Raw genomic sequence first — 21,522 nt, 5'->3', positions numbered from 1 at the left:
CACTGAGGTTTTACCCACAGTGCCACCCACGTCCCACCTATATAGTATAGTATATATAGTATAGTATATATAGTATAGCTGCACTATATGTTGTCCCAAATTGTTATCTCAAGTCATTACAAAGGCAGCCAGCAAATATTTCCTGCTTCCCTTGAAAAAAGGGAGGAATTCTCATTTTTCTGTGCTGCGTCATATTAACATGCGCCGTCTTGTTTCTTCTTTTATCTTTATCAAGTCTTTCAAGTCTAAGTAAAGCTGTGCAGTTGAGTACTTAATTATAAATAGAAGTCAATCTGTACTCTTTTTTAAAAAAATTAGGTTTCTTAATGAGGCTTAGCATAGAAAACCAATTGTAGATGTTAAGAAGAAACAAAAGACATACCAAACACCTCCGTAATCCACATGCCATGATGAGAATTTCTTTGAAGTCTGAGCTTAAATTTAAACACCAGGAACTGTACAGTTCTGCAGGTTTTTCCTTAGTCTTCTTTGGTCCAGATTATGTCTGTTTATTGTCCAAATCCAGTCATTTTATCAAACAGGTATTTCCGGCTATGAGAATGACATCGGAGAGTGCCAGCCATGTCATGCTCTGGGACCCAGTGTCCTGCCGCTTGCACCTTGATGCAAGCTGACAATCTCGGACAATCTGCGGGTCTGTGAGACAGTCCTCCCCCACCCTGGGGAGTCTGCGAGGGCTAATGACCCCCATATCAGCCCTGAATTACCGACACGGCTGGGATCCAATTGTATGGGAGTCAGCCATTTCCTACCGCCGGAAACAGGAAGCTGTGTATGAGTTCAGTTTTAACTGTCCTTGTTTTCTTTTCTTTTTATATAAAAAAAATGTTACCCCATTTATTCCATATTTTTCTTTTTTATCAAAATCATCTCTAATGGTGCAGCCCACCATGGGGTCTTTGGTTCTAGTAAGTTTTGGTACTTCCTCCATACTTTAAATAAAGAATTCTCTTTCTAGGACTATAATGGGTGCCTGGCCTTCGCACTCTGGCACTCTCATAGGCACAAGGAAGGGCACCCTGTGCTGCAAAGAATGGATGTTGCAGTTGGCCAACGCCTGCAGGGATCAGCATGACAGAATGCCCACTCCATGGGGCAGAAAGTCGGGTGCAAGCCTTACTCTTTCTATGCTTCTGGGCACATAAACATTTCTCTCAGATGGAAGGGTTGTTCAAGAGAAGAGAAGAGAACTTGGGATGATGTCAGACTCTCCACCTGCTGATCTGACAGATCTTCCGTTTTGTGATGTCATGGATTCCAGGGAAACATGGAGGAAGCAGCAACACCTGGAGCCGGCAGAAGGATGGGGTGGTGGCTCCTCCCTGTTCTGGCACTCGCTGCTTTCCGCCCCACCCATGCCGAGGAAAGCACCTGCGAGTAAGTGGGGGGAGAGGCCAGACATGGGGAGGAGGCAGGAGGGGGAATCCCAACCACCAACTCCTTCTGGATGTGGTCTTGAAGAGGAGGGAGGCACAACTGACCCCATGGCTGCTCTCACTCCCTTTCATTGTGGTGGGTCAAAACTAGCATGCAAAGACAGAGTCTGTTCTCAGAGGGCATTGTCCTCCCTCTCTCAGAATACTAGAATCCATCTGGGTCACCCAAGGAAGCGGAATGGGGGACCAGTCAGGGGGACAAACAAAAGGAAATATTTCTTTTCTAGAAGGAGGACAGAGGGAGGGTGGGAGAGAGAGCTAGAGAGAGAGAGAGCTAGAAAATAGCTTACTAATTTGGATTTGCTGAACAGTCCATTTTTGCCTCTGGCGCGGTGCTACGGGTCGATTGCTGCGTCTATGGAGCGAAGCCGCGTAGCTGTTGCCTCTGGCCCCACCCACCACTGAGATGTGGCCCTCAGAAGACAATGAGGCACCTGTCCTGGAAAAAGTTCTCTCCTCTGTCTTAAAAGCCTGGGAGTGATGGGCATTTGGGAGGCATCCAGAGGTGCAGCTGGACACCTCCAGTTTCATCTCTCTCTTCCCAAGATGGCCAAGAGGAGGGGACTGACCAGTATTTGGGGCAAACTGGGGAGAGGTGATATATATGCAATGTCTCTGATCTTCTGTAGATGGCAATCTGTGTCTTGCTTTCCAGTGGAGTCTGCGGAAGGCGTCCCCTGGCGGGCAGCCATAACCTCCTCCGGGTTGTGGGCGGCAGCAACGTTCTCCCCGGAACGTGGCCCTGGACGGTCAGCTTCCAAATACTTACTTATACGGGATACTTCAGTATCTGTGGAGGCTCCCTGATCAGCCCTCGATGGGTCCTCAGTGCAGCCCACTGCTTTCAAGAACCAAAGTAAGCAAAGGGTTCCCAAGAAGTGTGGTCACGGGGTCTGCAAACCTGGCACCCAGGGTGGGGGCATCTCATGGGAGCAGAGTCCCACCTTCTGTCTTCATGGGGTGGCTACTGTCAGCATCGCAGGGCATCAAAGAACCATCCTCCAGTGCTATCCAAAGAAGTTGTTGACCTTTTTTTAGGATTGAAGTTGTTGGGCTGTTTTATGATTTTAACCCAAAGTTAGTTGTTGAGCTCTTTTTTTTTAGAATTCAGAAGCCCAGGAACAACCCTGATCTGAAATAGAGATCAATTTGTTTGTTTGTTTGCTTGCTTGCTTGCTTGCTTATTTATTTCATAAACTTAATTGACTTCGGAGGGTGGTAGATCACTGGCAGTTTTTGATTATGGATAGTAGATCACAACCGACTTGAAGTTGGACATGCCTGGTCCAGCAGTTCTCCTGCAAAACTTGAAAGAAGGACACTAGGACTCAGCTGGCCCCCTACTCTTTGATTCATGTTTCTGAGACTCATCCTATAGGCTCTTTCGACTATGAAGTGTTACTGAAGTTTTCAGTTCATACGCAGGCCCACAAATCTGCAAACTGGACAAGCCTTTTGGAGTTCTTTTGAGAAACTTTTGCTCCAGAATTTGCCTCTCCAGGGTTTAATGAAAACAGCAGAGGTAGATGAAAAGTCAAATTTATTACATTAAAAAAAAAGGAGAGCAATTGGCATATTTACTAAAGGTTTTAAACAGAATTAATGAATAGCAATGTGTGTAAGAATGCATGCGTTGCGGTAAAGCGTCCTGTAAAATGCAATATTTCATGAAAAGAGTGTACAAAAAAAATTTGTTTGGGGGCAAATTGCTCTGCAAAAATGTGCACATTAACTGCAATTTACACTAAAACAATGATGAATTTTTACGAGAACTTTTTTTTTTAATGACGCGGAGAAGATTAGAAACATGATAGGAACCAAAACCAACACCCCAAATGTAATATCCAAAGATTTCACTCCACCCCATGGATCAAAGCAACTCTTCATCGCTTCATCATTTTACTTAAAACTTTGCCCCAGTTTGATGAGGGACCACCGATGAGTAAGCTGTTCACATCTGGTTTTCCAGATCCACGTGATGGCATTATGCGAGAAGGGAGATGTGCAGCTCAGAACCAAATTGGGGGAGGGGAATGAGGCAAAGGGCAGTGAGGCCTGCCTGCTTCCCTCTCTCCTCAGACCCAGCTGTGCTCCCTGTACTCCAACATCCAGCCAACTTCGGCTGACCTTCATTTTGTTCAGGAGCACAGTCCCCCACCCTGTGCGTATTCTTTGTTCCAGGGAAATACCAAATATCACTCTGTCGATTGGTGCCAACCGCATCTCCGACCCCGGCCCCGATGCCCAGAGGCGCTCGATCAAGAGGCTGCTGAACCACAAGCAATACGAGCGCTTCTGGAACAAAACCTACAGCAAAATACACAACGACATTTCCTTGGTGGAGCTGAACGAGCCAGTCAACTGCACGGACTACATTCAGCCAGCCTGCTTGCCAGACGAAAGCGTGGCGGTTTCCAAGCTTGGGCACTGCTATATCAGCGGTTTTGGCATCATGGATGCGACAAGTGAGATCTGCAGGGAAATCAGGCCCCCAGAAGGAGTGGCCTGGCTGTGTGCCTAAAGTAAATTTGCAGACCACACCTTTCCTGCCCATTAGTTTTGCCAAAGAAACGTAATAGCAATGGTAGTCAGGGTGGAAATTACAGTGGCTGCATTTGTGGTCCTGAATCTTGATTCCTGCATTGCAGGGGGTTAGGCTGGAGGACCCTTAGAGTCCCTTCCCACTCTAGGATTCTAAGTTGGTAGTTATGGTTGGGCTGTGTTTGTTTTGAGAGCCATTCCATTTCACGGATTAGTTGGATTAGTTGTAGTTTCCAGGTCAGCTTCAAAGGTAGCTCCACGTAGAGCACATTGCAGTAGTCCAAGCGGGAGATAACTAGAGCATGCACCACTCTGGCGAGACAGTCTGCGGGCAGGTAGGGTCTCAGCCTGCATACCAGGTGGAGTTGATAGACAGCTGCCCTGGATACAGAATTGACCTGCACCTCCATGGACAGCTGTGAGTCCAAAATAACTTCCAGGCTGCGCACCTGGTCCTTGAGGGCACAGTTACCCCATTCAGGACCAGGGAGACCTCCACACCTGCCCGCCCCGTCCCCCAAAAACAGTACTTCTGTCTTGTCAGGATTCAACCTCAATCCATTAGCCGCCATCCATCTGCCAACCGCCTCCAGGCACTCACTCAGGATGGAGGTGGTTAGTTTTGAGAGCCATTCCACTTCACGGCTCCTGGGCAGATCGCCTTCTCCAGACATAGATGCTTGCCCCCAAAACTCAGCTCAGTAATGATGGCTTTGCATGCAGAAGATTGAGTTTCAATCTCTGGGTAGGGCTGGTGGAAACTCCTGTCTAACACTGCTGTCGCTCAGTGTATGCAATACTAGGACAGATGGAGAGATAGGGAGGGAGGGATGTGGTTTCAGGAGGAAACAGAGAGTTTTGGGATGCATTAAAAACTTATGTATTTGTGAAAATAATGTACAAAAATGCATTATATTTGGGAAAATGGCTTTGCAGAAAGGTTTCTCTTAGGAGAAATTAGTATCCAAATGCCTGGTGAGTTTTTTTAAAAATTCAGAAACCGATCCATGAACAGGGAGATCCAAACTAAAAATAGAAAAATAATGAGGAAAACAGCAGTTGACAGGTTAACCCATCACAAGTGAACCCCAACAAATACCCTGGGATTTACTCTGGAAACAATACAGGAACGAGTGAAACACGAAATACTGCATTTTCTTGAGACCCCAGGGGGTTTGCCATATTGGTCCCAATGTGTTTTGTTCTAAAGGGGGAGGAGGGATGTGGAAACGGAGTCTTGGGGTCTCCAGGACCCCCCAGAAACCTGGAGCTAACCCTACTCTGCAGCCTGACATACCCTTGTCTCTGATCTCACCCTCAGAGATTAGGGGGGGTTAGGGGGGTGATATTGCTGCACCTGCCTTCATGTCTCTCTCCTTTAGTCCTGGGGGTGCAGGTGGCGTGGGGAGTGAAATCTGAACTGAGCCTCCCCCTCCCCCCACTTTCCCTTTCTGCTCTCAGCGAAAAAAATGCCTGACATCATGCAGGAGGGGTCTGTTGACATCATCCCCAGGACGACTTGCAGCAGCCCGGACTGGTGGTACCACTATATTCTCGAGGAGAACATCTGTGCTGAAAATTTGGAAACAGGCACTACTATGTGCCAGGTGGGTGAAGCTATGACAAAATCAAGGCTATGGGTTTGGTTTGGGGGTGAAACCTTCTCATGCTCCTGGAACAGGAGAGCTCTTGCTCTGAACATGCAAAACTTACCTGCAATTCAGCTTCCAGCAGTAGCTGTGAGAGAAGGGGAAGGCCACTCCAAGGACAAATCCTTGGAGAGCTGCAACTGGCCTGAGCAGAAAATGCAGGGCGAGATTCACCAGTGGAAAACTTGGCATAAGGCATTCACATAAACATGAATGCCCTCCTTGGAGTTCAGGGGTCTTCCTTAACAGACACAGGGCAGATGAAGATGATCCCCTTTGCCCTCAGCATCCCTCCAAGCTCTGCTCAAGAGGTCGCCACCCTTAGCATCTGGACTCAGAAGGCGTCACAACCCAAGGAGGGGCCACTGCCTCACCGGTGGATATGAGTCCTTTACTGCCCAAACCACCAAAAAGGTCAGCTCAATTTTACGTTAGATATTTGCCAAAAGAGAAAATCCCACAGTGGAAGGGTGTCACCAACAGTGGCCACATTTCTGGGGATGCCGCAAGAGACTGACGGTGGTGTTCTAGTGATGAGCATAGCTGCACTCCAAACAGCTGACCTCGGTTCGGTTTTCAGCAGACACAAAAAGCCCCACTTTGTCCTGGTTGGCTCGAGCGTGGTGCTGAGAAATCCAGGGTTGCTGGTTCGATCCCTGTATGGGACAACTGCAAAGAGTTGGACTAGAGGATTCTCAGGGACCCTTCCAACTCCGCAATTGTATGACCTTCAAGATGCAGAGCAGTGGCTCTGTTTCTGAGCTACAGCCTTCCCTTACATTAGATGAGCTTCCTTGGAAGTTCACCTAGGCCAACCATCGGCTCAATGGATGGTCCAGGGTGCAGGATGCAACTCTGTGATGCTTCCAGCCGGAGTTTTCATATGACATCTTCACAAACCTTTCCTCTTACAAAGCTCCGCTTCTGACCCATTGGGCTGTCAGCATGCTCCTCCTCACAGGAGCCTTTTCTCTCCCGCTTGCAGGGCGACAGCGGCGGCCCCCTCATGTGCCGGGAGCAGAGGTCTGAACGCTACTGGGTGATTGGAATCACAAGCTGGGGACCACCATTCTGCGGCCAGAAAAAGAAGCCGGGGGTCTACGCCTCCACGCAGTTCTACATCGACTGGATCAGGAAGATGACCAACGAGGACTTTTCCCCACCCAAAAAACCACCGCTAATGGCACAGCCCCGGCCTACGCCACGTCCACGCCCACCTCCAAGGCCACAGCTCCAACCAGGACAAAATGGGAATGTGCCATATCCCAGGCCCCCTAAAGCAGACGATGTCACCAGGCCATGGCCACCCCTCAAAACCGCTCCCCAGACCCCTCCTATGGTCTGGCCCACCACCAGACCTTGGCCACCCCCCAAGACCACCTCCCAGACCCATCCTGTGGTATGGCCCACGACCAGACGTTCACCACCCCACAAGACACCTCCCCAGACCCCTCCTGTGGTCTGGCCCACGACCAGACCTTCACCACCCCACAAGACCACTACCCAGACCCCTCCTGTGGTCTGGCCCACGACCAGACCTTCACCACCCCACAAGACCACTCCCCAGACCCCTCCTGTGGTCTGGCCCACGACCAGACCTTGGGGACCCCCCAAGACCACCCCCCAGACCCATCCCATGTCCTGGTCCACTCCCAGACCCAACTCCCATCCCACATGGTGGACCAAAGGAGGGGGTCCCAGGCGCATTATATGGTACATGCCTCCCGGAACAAGGCCCACGGGACCAGGCGCCTCGACTCGCCCCCAGCGCCCAATCTGGGGCCTAACGCCTCCTCCGTGGTCCACGAGGCCGATAAGGCGGCATCTGAGGACAAAGGCCAACTTGCAGCATTGGCATGGGCAGATTTACAGGCCGTGGGTCATAATTCACACACCTGCAAAAGGGATTCAGTCCAGGTTGCTGAAGCCACTGCAAAGGCAAGTTCCGGCGCCACCCGGGAGCCAAGTAGAAGTGGTCCCTAGCTCAGCCGAGGACTGATAAGGACTGCCAGGCTCGGGTGGCAATGCCAGGGGTGCCCGTGCGCATGGTGGGTGGGCTGCCCTTGCCAGATCTCAGAGCCCATGATCCGTCCTTTGCTGGTAACAAACTAAATGCATCTTCTCCCCATTTGATTTTCTTCTTTTTCTAACATCGCCCATAATGGATCACGTGCGCAAAATTTATCTCGTAGCCTTGCCACTGTTTCCTCGGTGTTTTTCAACCTGGCTTGAATATGACGTTGCATCCAAATGGGGGCTTAATGCTGCAAACAGCTTGTTGGTGACACTTTTTAACAAAATTAAAAAATCAAAGTTCTCAGAATGAATAAAACCACGAATGAATGGATAAACAGGTGAGTGTTGGTGTGCTGCTTTTCAAAGCAACAGCTCTCCTGAAACATGCTTGGGAGGCTGTAAGGTGAATTATTTGTGTCACCTGCTGTGATCTGCTTCTGTTATTTCAGCTGCAGATCCAGGCTGTTCCCTGGAAGCTGCAAGGCTCTATTGCAAACTTTCTTCAAAGAGTGCCAGATTTGATGAAGTGAACATGCATAAGGGCTGACCAAAGTTGTTGAGCCTTTTTTTAGGATTGAAGTTGTTGAGCTTTTTAGGGCTTTCCCCCAGGAAATAAACTGCAACAGGGACCGGTGGAGTGGATTAGGCCAGACTTTGCATGTACCTGCTCTATAGGCTACGCCAGGCCTACCTGCACCAGGTGAAAGGGAATCCTGATTCCATGGTGTTCTCTAGAGATGCAGCTAAACCTTGTTTTCCAGTCGCAGGTGCATGCTTGAAAGCTCCAGTTCCAAACAGTTTTCTTTCTGAGCCAGTGTAGTGTAGTGGTTAAGAGCAGTGGACTCCTAATCTGGGGAACCGGGTTCGCATCTCCGCTCCTCCACATGCAGCTGCTGGGTCATCTTGGGCCAGTCACACTTCTCTGAAGTCTCTCAGCCTCACTCACCTCACAGAGTGTTTGTTGTGGGGGAGGAAGGGAAAGGAGAATGTGAGCCGCTTGGAGACTCCTTCAGGTAGTGATAAAGCGGGATATCAAACCCAAACTCTTCTTTTGTTCTTCTTCTTCTTTCTGCCCCAGCTCTTTCTCGGGCAAAATCTGCATTTTACCACTGAATTGGAGGCAATTGTTCCCACCAATTCAATGGTAAAATGAGGGTTTTCCCGGAGGAAAGAGCCAGGACAAAACTCCCCAAAACCCTGCTTAGACACAGAGCTTAAAATCCCTGACCGAAACGCAGCAGCAAAGGAAGTCCCTTGAGCCAGTCACTGCCCCTCAACTCATAAAGCTGTTGTGTGGGTTAAGGGTGGAAAGGGAGAACCATTGTCACCACCTTGAACAACATGGGGGGGGAGTGGGGTAAAAACTGAAATATACTCGGAGTCGAGAGTGGATTTCATGCTCTTTATTCAGCTCATAGTGGTGAGGAGGAATGGAAGTTCCCCCAGAATGTCTGCTTTATATCCATTATTTACACAATGGGCCCCACGTGATTGGCTAATTCTGGGATTCTCCTGTAGGCCAATCAGGTTGCTGATTCACTTCCACCTGGAGCTGGATTGGGTGGCTCCTGTGGACCAATCAGACTGCAGCATTCTGGACCCTATTGTTCTAGGACCAATCGGACTGCTGCCTTTTGGATCCTATTCAACTCAGTACATAACAGAAACACAATAAATAAAGGTATCAAGGCATTTATACCCCATCCCACTTTGCTTCGTGCTAGTGCCTGCACTGCAGCTTCCTGATGATAAAATTCTGCAGTTTTAAACATCCCAATTATTCCATGTTTTGGTTGTTTCAGCAAAAGGCAGCAGGAGGAAGATGGCATTGCAATCCTCTGCTCACGTCTGGACAGCTGCTGCACTAAGCAGTGATCCAGTTTAAAGATTCAAAGCAGGAGGGATGTGGGTTTGGGGGAGGGCAGGACAGAAAAAGGGTGAAGATCTTTCAGATGGGATTTTTAAGAAATAAAAAAGCATCGGTCACAAATCCAAGAGAGCCAGTGTTGTTAGAGTGTGGCATAGAGTGTGGATTCCCTGCCAGCAGAGTGCAATGCACACCTGTCTGCAGGCTTCTCACCTGTGGATCGCCACAGCTCTGTGGGATGTAAAACACAAGAGCAGTCAAGTACAACATTCCTAGAGTGAACATGTTTGCACATGGGGAGGAATGTTTGTCCAGCCAGCAGGTCAACTTCCTGTTTCCTTCTGGGCTGGGACAGACTTCCTCTGCATGTGACTAGAGGTGGGCGTGGCCTCACCTGTGCAGGTAACGACAAAAGCACAGGGCAGGGCAACCATCTCTCTCTCTGTGTGACTACTCGAAGAAGCAACATCTGCTTAGCCAAAGATGCCCTCTTGGCTTCCAGCCAAGAAAGGACAAAGGGACTGTCTTCTTCTGGAATAGTTTCCAAGTGTATGTTACTTTTCTAAGCTAAGTCTGCCTTCTGGGATCCGACTGTGAACAGAATGTGAGTAAACTCTTTTTATACTTTTATAGAAGACTGTGTCCTGTCTTATCTTTTATGAGGGAATAAGGGGAAAATACCAGAACAGTTATTATAGAGGCTTTAGCGAGCCTGAGCAAAACACATCCGCTGCAAAATTTAAAAGAGGGGAATGTTACTCTGCTGAAATTGTGGAACTTGTTAACACAAGTTGGATAAGGATATAATCAGACAATATATCCTCTCCTGCATCCCTGAACATTCCCACAAAGGGTTAGTGGCCCCAGCATTACATGTTTTTGTGTATTTTTGAAGGATTGCGTTGGATTGTGATTTTGAGTTGAGTAATATTTTTCTGAGAGAACTTCCTGGTAAGCACATGGTCCTTTGTTCTATTGTGCTGTGGGGATTAAACAACCCCTCCCCTCCCTCAGAGTTCACAGTGACCCAAGGCAGTGAAGATTTGTTTTGTATTTTGAGATTTTTGAGATTTTGATTTTAAAATTTTGACAAATTTTTGAATTTTGAATATTTTTCACATTTTTGAATTCTAAGATGGCTAGAGCAGCTTTTGATAGTGATGCAAAACTAGGAATGCCTGTGCTAAATGAATACAATTTTGTGCACTGGAAGAAGCGCTTAATAGCATTTCTAGATTAAAAATACGTTTTGGATGCTGTAGAGAACCCTCAGCCTACAGGAGCAACTGAGGAAGATTTAGCCAAGATAAGAGCTTGGAAAGACAAGAACAGCGAAGCCAGACACATAATTTCGAGTGGACTTTGTGATGAGCATCTATTAATAAATAGTCAAGATGATGCATCTCAAATCTTAAGTAATATTGAGTGCAGGTATCAAGAATCTACCAAGAACTCCTAAGGACCTTGATGTGTAAATTAACCAGACTGAGGATGAATTCAAAAGAAGAACACACAGAGCACATCAACAAGTTTGCTGAGATTATTCAAAGGATTGATCTTACTCCTAAGCCTTTTGATGAAGATACAAAGACATCATTTTTGCTATCATCCCTAGGACCAAAGTTTGATTCATTTGTTAGCATAATGGACCACAGAGAAGGTCTAACTTTTAAAGACCTGACCAGTCACTTAAGGGAGGAATGCAGAGAGAGAGCTGAGTCTCCAGTAAGAAATACTAGAAGCAAGGACAGTAATTATGCGTCTAGGCAATTTACAAAGTCCAGAGAAATGCCCAAGAAAGTGGTTTGCTTCAATTGCAACAAGAAAGGGCACATTGCAAAGAACTGCAAAGCTCCTAGGACAAGGAAACCCCACCCCTTTCAGCCAAAAGGGGGAAAGAAGGGGAAATCTGAATGCACTTTGCTACTGCAAAAAAGGAATTTAGCTGTCCAGAATCGTGAAAATAAATGTAATAAGTGGATTATTGATTCTGGGGCAAGCTCACATTTCTCATTTGAAAGGACTATTTTAATGACAAACCTAGACAGCATCTTAAAAAGCAGAAACATCACCATGCCAACAAAGGTCCATATAGTTAAAGCTATGGTTTCCCCAGTAGTGATGTATGGAAGTGAGAGCTGGACCATAAAGAAGGCTGATCGCCGAAGAATGGATGCTTTTGAATTCTGGTGCTGGAAGAGACTCCTGAGAGTCCCATGGACTGCAAGAAGATCAAACCTCTCCATTCTGAAGGAAATCAGCCCTGAGTGCTCACTGGAAGGACAGATCCTGAAGCTGAGGCTCCAATACTTTGGCCACCTCATGAGAAGAGAAGACTCCCTGGAAAAGACCCTGATGTTGGGAAAGATGGAGGGCACAAGGAGAAGGGGACGACAAAGGACGAGATGGTGGGACAGTGTTCTTGAAGCTACCAGCATGAGTTTGACCAAACTGCGGGAGGCAGTGGAAGACAGGAGTGCCTGGCGTGCTCTGGTCCAGGGGGTCACGAAGAGTCAGACACGACTAAACAACTAAACAACAACAAAAAATTTAATGAGATAAATGATGAAGTATCTGAAATTGAGACTGTCGATGGCAACATTGTTAAAGCAAAAGGTGCAGGTTCCATGGACTTGAAATTCAATATAAACAATGAATCTATTGAATCCACAGTTTCTAGAGTTTTGTATGTACCACAACTGAGCTGCAATTTACTCAGCGTGTCCACTTTGGACAGAAAAGGTTTCCAGATTACGTTTGGAAATGGAGAATGTAATGTGACTAAAAATGGTAAAGTGTTTGTACAAGCCAAGCTAGTAAATGCTGTATATGAGATTGATCTTTCAGAGATCCAGTCTGCAAAAGTAGCACATTCCAGCCAGAAGGATGAGGCAGACCTGGACCTATGTCACAAAAGGCTTGGATACACGAGACACCAGCGTTATTCTGGATCTACAGAGAAGAAATCTTGTAAGAGGTTTGTAGGTAACAAAGAGCAACAGAGCTCCAGTAAAGTGTATAAGCTGTGTTACTGAAAAGGCTGCAAAACCTTCATTTCCACGTTGTACAGAACACAGAAGCACCAAAGTGCTTGACATTGTGCACACTGACTTATGTGGACCCATGAATGTTCCTTCACTGGGAAAGAATAGATACATACTAATATTTGTTGATGATTTTTCAAAGTAAAGAACTGAAAAAAGGACAAGATGCAAGAAATGGTGATATTGTGGCTCTAAAAAAGAATACAGGAAGAAACGCTTGATCAGATAGCAATCTCAGAAATACATGAAAGAGAATTAATTCTCTGCTTCCGTGGGATCCCCGAAATACCGAATGAGAACATCGAAGCAAAACTGAGAAAAGAGTTGGCGACCTGGCTGGGAGTACAAGAGGATCAGTTAACAATGGACACCGACAAGATCTTCAGGATCAAACCAGATCATGGAAAGACCTTTAAGGGACCTCGTAATTGCATGGTTTTCCTTAATTCAAGATTACTGAAAGACAAGATATTGCAAAAAAGAAAGTTGATAATTGACGGGAGAAATATTCTAATTTACAAAGAAATCCCAAAACGTCTGTTGAAAAAGAGACAAGCGTATCAGACTCTGACAGAGGCATTGAAGACAAATGAAATTAGATACAAGTGGGAATTTCCTGAAGGTATTTCCTTCATTTACAAAGACAGAAGAAAAACCATTAGATCCCCAGAAAAATTAGGAAATTATTGGCGGAAATACAGAAGAGAATGGGGGGGGGTACAGCTCAAGAAAGAGAAGAAAGAGATGAAGGACAGGAAAGTCCAGGAGGAGAATAAAAGAAACAGAAGCTCTCATAACTATTTTACTGTACTTAAATGCAATTCCATATTTTATGTTGGTATTTGATTTTGTGTTTAATAAAGATTAATTAACTTGAACATTATATCGTGGAACATCAATGGTTTGAACAATAAGGTAAAAAGGGACAAAACTGAGCATATTTTAAGAAAGAAAAATTGGGACACCCTCTGTCTCCAGGAAACACATATAGGAAAGAAACATGACAGAGTTATGATAAATAATAAATTAGGAACAGAATATATAGCTTCAGATGTTTCCAAAAAGAGAGGAATAGTTATATACACATAGATGCAAAAATCCTATTTAAAGATGACAAAGGAAGAATATTAGAATACAACTGACAAAAGGTAGAGAAAAAATAATCTTGGTGGGAGTATACACACCAAATGGAAATAAAACGAACTTTTTCAAAAAAAACTTGAAGGTAAGCTATTAGAATACAGTAATGACAGTATGATCATTATGGGAGACTTCAACGGAGTAACAACTCTGGATCTAGATAGAATAGACAGAGAGCCAACATCAAGAAAAGGGAAGCTCCCAATAACATTTAATCAATTGGTAGAAGATCTGAACTTAAAAGATGCTTGGAGAGAGAAACATATAAAGGACAGACAATATACCTTCTATTCAGATGCCTAAAAATCAGCCAGTTGTATGGATGCAACCTGGACTTCAAACAATCTAATACCTTTTATAAGTAAAATTGAGATCCTCCCGAAAATGATGCCAGACCATAATCCAGTAATGATGGAACTAAGATATAATAAAATTAAAAACAGAAGTTGGAGGTTGAATTTTATGCCATTTGTTCTTTCTGTCCCTTTTCTTTGAGCGGTTGAAAATATCTGATGCAATTGCAATCAGTTTTTGCAAACCCTTGGTATCTATACCCAGTTAGGGGGTGTCACATTTAAATCTCCTGCTCTATGATCTAAGAAAACCATCCATCTATGTGTGTCTCTTCCTGGAAACCAAGGTTTCCATACGGCACAAATGTAAGAAAGGCTGCTGTTCCCCCTCAGTGCTAGTTCTACTCAAGGGAAAGCTACTGAAATTAATGGGCCTAAGTCACGTTGGCACTGGGCAACAGAATCATAGAGCGGTAGAATTGGAAGGGATCACCAGGGGTCATCTAGTCCAACTCCCTGCAATGCAGGGATCTCAGCTAAAGCATCCGTGACAGATGGCAACCAAGTTTTCTGGAAATTTATTCTTAATCTGGAAATTTAGCCTTGATTAGTCCCCCTTCTGTGTCCAGCTGTGGTTTGCCAATAGAGCCGAATGCAGACTTGTTTTAGCGGCTGGATGAGGCCCATCTGGTCCTGCATCCTGTTCTTACAGTGCATACCCCTCAACCTCATTCCAGCTTCTGATTGGATTCCAGGATGTCCCATTTTGACTCTCGCTTGAGTCACATGATGGAAAAATCAGAGATATGTCTTCAAAAAGTTGTATAGTTACTTATCTCCTTGCCCCAGGGGGGGTCACATAACTCCTTACCTTCCAACATTTATCTGATGAAAATAGGGACATCCTAAGAAAAAGCGGGACATTCCAGGATCAAATCAGAACCTGGGTCAGATCCCGTAAATCCAGGAACTATCCCTGGAAAATAGGGTCCCTGGGAGGGTCCGCTGTTGTATACAGTTTGAGTGTGCACAGGTAATGCAGGGAGAAAGGGGCACATGGAACAGAAAGGAGCCCTTTGCACACACAACTTGACTCCAGAACATAGGCTTTTGAGCATGGTGCCAAAGAGAAGAGAAGAGAAGAGAAGAGAAGAGAAGAGAAGAGAAGAGAAGAGAAGAGAAGAGAAGAGAACTTGTGATGATGTCAGACTGTCCACCTGCTGATCTGACGGATCTTCCGTTTTGTGATGTCATGGATTCCAGGAAAACATGGAGGAAGCAACAACACCTGGAGCTGGCAGAAGGATGGAGTGGTGGCTCCTCCCTGTTCTGGCCCTCGCTGCTTTCCGCCCAACCCATGCCAAGGAAAGCAACTGCGAGTAAGTGGAGAGAGAGGCCAGACATGGTGAGGAGGCAGGAGAAGGAATCCCACCCATGAACTCCTGGATGTGGTCTTGAAGAGGAGGGGGGCACAACTGACCCCATGGCTGCTCTCACTCCCCTTCATTGTGGTGGGTCAAAACTAGCATGTAAAGACAGAGTCTGTTCTCAGAGGGCATCTTTCTCCCTCTCTCAGAATACTAGAATCCATCTGGGTCACAAAAGGAAGCGGAATGGGGGACCAGTCAGGGGGACAGACAAAAGGAAATATTTCTTTTCTTGAAAGAGGACAGAGGGAGGGAGGGAGAGAGAGGTAGAAAATAGCTTACTAATTTGGATTTGCTGAACAGTCCATTTTTGCCTCTGGCCCCACCCACCACTGAGATGTGGCCCTCAGAAGACAATGTGGCCCCTGGCCTGGAGAAAATTCCCTCCTCCCTGGGAGTGATGGGCATTTGGGAGGCATCCAGAAGTGCAGCTGGACACCTCCACTTTCATCCCTCTCTTCCCAAGATGGCCAAGAGGAGGGGCAAACTGGGGGGAGGTGGTATATATGCAATGGCTCTGATCTTCTGTAGATGGCAATCTGTTTCTTGCTTTTCAGCGGAGTCTGCGGACGGCGTCCCATGGCAGGCAGCCATAACCTCCTCCGGGTTGTGGGCAGCAGCAACGCTTCCCCCGGAACATGGCCCTGGATGGTCAGCTTCCAAATAAAAACTTTTAGGGGATACTTCAGTTTCTGTGGAGGCTCCCTGATCAGTTCTCGATGGGTCATCAGCGCAGCCCACTGTTTTCAGAAAGCAAAGTAAGCAAAGGGTTCTCAAGGAGTGTTGTCACGGGGTCTGCAAACCTGGCACCCAGGGCGGGGCATCTCATGGGAGCAGATGCCCACCTTCTGCTTTCAGAGGGGTGGCTGCTGTCAGCATCGCAGGGCGTCAAAACTCAGAGCCAGCCTCCAGCGGTATCCAAAAAGGGCCAGATTTGATGAAGTGAAGGGCCTTGAGGGCTGACCTTTTTTTAGGATTGAAGTTTTTTAGGATTCGGAAGCCCAGGAACAGCCTTCATCAACTGCGGTTCTGATCTTGGTCGATTGTGGGCTGAGAAAGAAAATCTTTTCTCTGCCGCCAGTCTCATGCAAGCCTGAGATTCTCCTCCTCCTCCTCCTCCTCCTCCTCCTCCTCCTCCTCCTCCTCCTCCAGCCGAGCCTTCTTCCTCCAAAGCCAGCTTGCTTTCCTTCCCCACCACCCGCTCTGTGCTTTGGGGGAGGGAGCGAGAGAAGCCCTGTGATAGTCTCCTCAGAGAGAAAGGGCTGGAATCCTTGTGCACTCCATCTGTCTCCTCAGATCTCTGAAAACTAATATAGTTAGACTTTTCTCACTTGTTTAGTTACCTGTCCATCTAGTACAGTGGTACCTTGGGTTACAGACACTTCAGATTACAGACGCTTCAGGTTACAGTCTCCACTAACCCAGAAATAGTACCTTGGGTTAAGAACTTTGCTTCAGGATGAGAACAGAAATCATGCGGCAGTGGGAGACTCCATTAGGTAAAGTGGTACCTCAGGTTAAGACTAGTTTCAGGTTAAGAACGGACCTCCAGAATGAATTAAGTTCTTAACCCGAGGTGCCACTGTAACTATTTGGGTCTGTCGTGATAATATCAAAACATAACTACTATATTTGTGAAATAGAGATCCATTTGTTTGTTTCTTTGTTTGTTTGCTTGCTTGTTTCATAAACTTAAATGACTTCGGAGGGTGGTTGATCACTGCCAGTTTTTGATACCGGATAGCAGATCAAAACCTACTTAAAGTTGGACATGCCTGGTCCAGCGGTGCTCCTGCAAAACTTGAAAAAAAGACACTGGGACTAAGCTGGCCCCCTTCTGTTTCATTCATGTTTCTGGGACTCATCCTATAGGTTCTTTCGACTATGTAGTGTTACTGAAGTTTTCAGTTTGCACGCAGGCCCACAGATCTGCAAACCGGACAAGCCTTTCTGGAGTTCCTTTGTGAAATTTTGCTCCAGAATTTGCCGCTCCAGAGTTTAACGAAAACAGCAGAGGTAGATGGAAAGTCAAATTTATTACACTAAAAAAAAGGAGAGCAATGAGTAATGAATAGAAATGTGTTTAAGAATGCATGCATTGGGGTAAAGCGCCCTTTAAAATGCAATATTTATGCAATATTTCATGAAAACAATGTACACAAACAATTGGTTTGGGGGCAAATTGTTCTCCAAAAATGTGTATATTAAGAGCAATTTACACTAAAATGATGATGAATTTTTACGAGGACTTTTTAAAAAAATGACGCGGAGAAGATTAGAAACATGATAGGAACCAAAACCAACACCCAAAATGTAATTTCCAAAGATTTCCCTCCACCCCTTCAGCAAAGCAACTCTTCATCGCTCCACTAATAACGTCACCCCAGTTTGATGAGGGACCACCAATGAGCAAGTTGTTTGCATCTGGTTTTCCAAATCCACCTGGAACACAGTCCCCACTCTGTGCGTATTCTTTGTTGCAGAGAAATACCAAATATCAGCCTGTCGATTGGCGCCAACCGCATCTCCAACCCTGGCCCCGATGCCCAGAGGCGCTGGATCAAGAGGCTGGTGAACCACGAACTCTTTGAGCACTTCTTGAACGATACCTACAGGAAAGTGCACAACGACATTTCCTTGGTGGAGCTGAACGAGCCAGTCAACTGCACGGACTATATTCAGCCAGCCTGCTTGCCGGATGACAGCGTGGCGGTTTCCTTGCTCAAACACTGCTATGTCAGCGGTTTTGGAATTATAGACCCGAAAAGTGAGATCTGCAGGGAAACCAGGCCCCCAGAAGGAGCGGCCTGGCTGTGTGCCTAAAGTAAATTTGCAGACTACACCTTCCCTGCCGATCAATTTCACCAAAGAAACATAATAGCAATGGGAGTCATGGTGGAAATTTCAATTCCTGCGTTGTAGGGGGTTGTGCTGGATGCCCCTTGGGGGTCCCTTCCCACTCTAGGATTCTAAGTTGGTAGTTACACTTGGGTTGTGTACATCAGAAGCCCTGAGTCTTAAGGGTGAGGCAGGTGTGTGCATGTTTCACATGGCAGAAAGGGATGGAGGTGGTTGGTTTTGAGAGCCATTCCACTTCACGGCTTCTGGGCAGATCGCCTTCTCCAGACATAGATGCTTGCCCCCAGAACTCAGCTCAGTAATGATGGCTTTGCACGCAGAAGATTGAGTTTCAATCTCTGGGTAGAGCTGGTGGAAACTCCTGTCTAACGCTGCTGTCGCTCAGTGTATGCAATACTAGGACAGATGGAGAGATAGGGAGGGAGGGATGTGGTTTCAGGAGGAAACAGAGAGTTTTGGGGGTCTCTAAGGGCCCCCAGGCGACACAGGTGGTGCTGTGGGTTAAACCACAGAGCCTAGGACTTGCCGATCAGAAGGTCGGCGGTTCGAATCCCCACAATGGGGTGAGCTCCTGTTGCTCAGCCCCTTCTCCTGCCAAGCTAGCAGTTTGAAAGCACGTCAAAGTGCAAGTAGATAAATAGGTACCGCTCCGGCAGGAAGGTAAACGGCGTTTCCGTGCGCTGCTATGGTTCACCAGAAGCAGCTTAGTCATGCTGGCCACATGACCTGGAAGCTGTACGCCGGCTCCCTCGGCCAATAAAGCGAGATGAGCGCAGCAACCCCGGAGTCAGTTACGGCTGGACCTAATGGTCAGGGGTCCCCTTTACCTTTAAGGGCCCCCAGAAACCAGGAATTCACCCTACTCTGCAGCCTGGCGTACCCTTGTCTCTGATCTCACCCCCAGTCCATCAACTAAGTTTTAGGGGGGTGATTCTGCTGCACATGCCTTCATGCCTCTCTCCTTTAGTCCTGGGGGTGCAGGTGGGGTGGGGAGTGAAATCTGAACTGAGCCTCCCCCTCCCCCCACTTTCCCTTTCTTCTATCAGCGAGAAAATTTCCCGACATCCTGCAGGAGGGTACTGTTGACCTCATCCCCATGGCGACATGCAGCAGCCCGGACTGGTGGTCCAATAGGATCCTCGAGGAGAACATCTGTGCTGGAACCTTGGAAGGAGGCGTAGCTTCTTGCAAGGTGGTGAAGCTACAACAAAATCAAGGCTATGGGTTTGGCTTGGGAGCAAAACTCTCTGGTGCTCCTGGAGCAGCAGAGCCCTTGCTCTGAACATGCGAAACTTCTCTGTGATTCTTCCTCCAGCATCTCAGGCAGCAGCCATGAGAGAAGGAGGAGGTCCCTCAGAGACCAAATCCTCACAGGAGCCTTTCTCTCCCACTTGCAGGGCGACAGAGGCGGCCCCCTCATGTGCCGGGAGCAGAGGTCCGAACGCTACTGGGTGGTTGGAATCGCCAGCTGGGGACCGTCTGTCTGCGGCCAGGGAAAAAGGCCGGGGGTCTACACCTCCACACAGTTCTACCGTGACTGGATCAGGAAGACGACCAATGAGGACCTTTCACTACCCAACCACCCACCGCCAATGGCACAGCCCCAGCTTATGCGACTGCCACGCCCCCCTCCAAGGCCACAGCTCCAAATGCGACAAAATGGGAATGTGCCATATCCCAGGCCTTGGCCACCCCCCAACACCAGCCCTCAGATGCCTCCTGTGGTCTGGCCCACCACCAGACCTTGGCCACCCCCCAACACCACCCCCCAGACCCCTCCTGTGGTCTGGCCCACCACCAGACCTTGGCCACCCCCCAACGCCACCCCCCAGACCCCTCCTGTGGTCTGGCCCACCACCAGACCTTGGCCACCCCCCAACACTACCCCCCAGACTCCTCCTGTGGTCTGGCCCACCACCAGACCATGGCCACCCCCCAACAACACCCCCCAGACTCCTCCTGTGGTCTGGCCCACCACCAGGCCATGGCCACCCCCCAACACCACCCCCCAGACCCCTCCTGTGGTCTGGCCCACCACCAGACCATGGCCACCCCCCAACACTACCCCCCAGACTCCTCCAGCATCCTGGTACACGACCAGACCTTTGCTACCCCCCGAGACCACCCCTCAGGCGCCTCCTGTGGTCTACCCCACAACCAGACCTTGGCCACCCCCCAGCACCACCCCCCAGACCCTTCCCATTTCCTGGTCCACCCCCAGAGCCAACTCCCATCCCACACGGTGGCCCAAAGGAGGGGGTCCCGGTCCCGTTATATCGGACATGGCTCCTGGAACAAGGCCCACGGGACTGGGCAACTCAGCTCCCTCCCGGGGCCCAATCTGGGGCCTAACGTCCATGCGGTTGGGAAGATTGCATCTGAGGACAAGGGCCCCAGCTTGGCATGGGCAGATTTACAGGCCGTGGGTCTCGATTCGCAGGCCGTGGATCACGATTCGCACAGCCCCACCACAGATTGAGTCCAGGTCGCTGAAGCCGCTGCAAAGGCAAGTTCCGGCGCCACCCGGGAGCCAAGTAGAAGTGGTCCCTAGCTCAGCCGAGGGCTGATAAGGACTGCCATGCTTGGGTGGCAATGCCAGGGGTGGGCATGGTGGGTGAGCTGCCCCTGCCAGATCTCAGAGCCCACGATCCGTCCTTTGCTGGTAACAAACTAAATGCATCTTTTCCCCATTTGATTTTCTTCTTCTAACTTCGCCCATAATGGATCACGTGTGCAAAATTCATCTCATTGCCTCACCACCATTTCCTCGGAGTTTCTCAACCTGAATATGACGTTGCGTCCAAATGGGGGCTTAATGCTGCAAACAGTTTGGTGACACTTTTTAACAAAATAAAAAAATCAAAGTTCTCAGAATGAATAAAACCACGAATGAATGGATAAACAGGTGAGTGTTGGTGTGCTGCTTTCCAAAGCAACAGCTCTCCTGAATCATGCTTGGGAGGCTGTAAGGTGAATTATTTGTGTCACCTGCTGTGATCTGCTTCTTTTATTTGAGCTGCAGATCCAGGCTGTTCCCTGGAAGCTGCAAGGCTCTATTGCAAACTTTCTTCAAACAGGGCCAGATTTGATGCAGTGAGCATGCGTGAGGGCCGACCAAAGTTGCTGAGCCTTTTTTAGGATCGAAGTTGTTGTGCTTTTGGGGGCTTTTACCCCAGGAAATAAACTGCAACAGGGCCCAGATTAAACCGACCGGCGGACCAGATTAGTC

The 21,522-nt window shown here is 47.8% G+C and overlaps 1 protein-coding gene across 7 annotated transcripts; it reads left to right on the top strand.

The window, feature by feature from the left end:
* Positions 1-1,251: 1,251 nt before the first annotated feature.
* Positions 1,252-21,195, top strand: LOC310742931 (uncharacterized protein). Of its 7 annotated transcripts, none has more exons than XM_083572793.1 (6): positions 1,252-1,398; positions 2,113-2,313; positions 3,639-3,922; positions 5,460-5,605; positions 6,633-7,519; positions 20,713-21,195. In XM_083572793.1, exons 1-6 carry the CDS (start codon positions 1,289-1,291, stop codon positions 20,858-20,860), a joined length of 1,776 nt encoding a protein of 591 aa, XP_083428919.1. In that variant the 5' UTR covers positions 1,252-1,288; the 3' UTR covers positions 20,861-21,195. The 7 variants fall into 7 exon arrangements, with proteins under 7 accessions (XP_083428919.1, XP_083428917.1, XP_083428915.1 ...); XM_083572791.1 differs by having other exon boundaries at positions 2,087-2,313; XM_083572789.1 differs by lacking the exon at positions 6,633-7,519 and having other exon boundaries at positions 19,691-21,195.
* The last annotated feature ends 327 nt before the right edge of the window (positions 21,196-21,522 follow it).

Source organism: Podarcis filfolensis, assembly GCF_964270895.1.
Source record: "Podarcis filfolensis genome assembly, chromosome: 10".
NCBI lineage: Eukaryota > Metazoa > Chordata > Lepidosauria > Squamata > Lacertidae > Podarcis > Podarcis filfolensis.
Note: the sequence above shows the minus strand (reverse complement) of the source record. Positions and strands in the feature narration are given on the sequence as shown.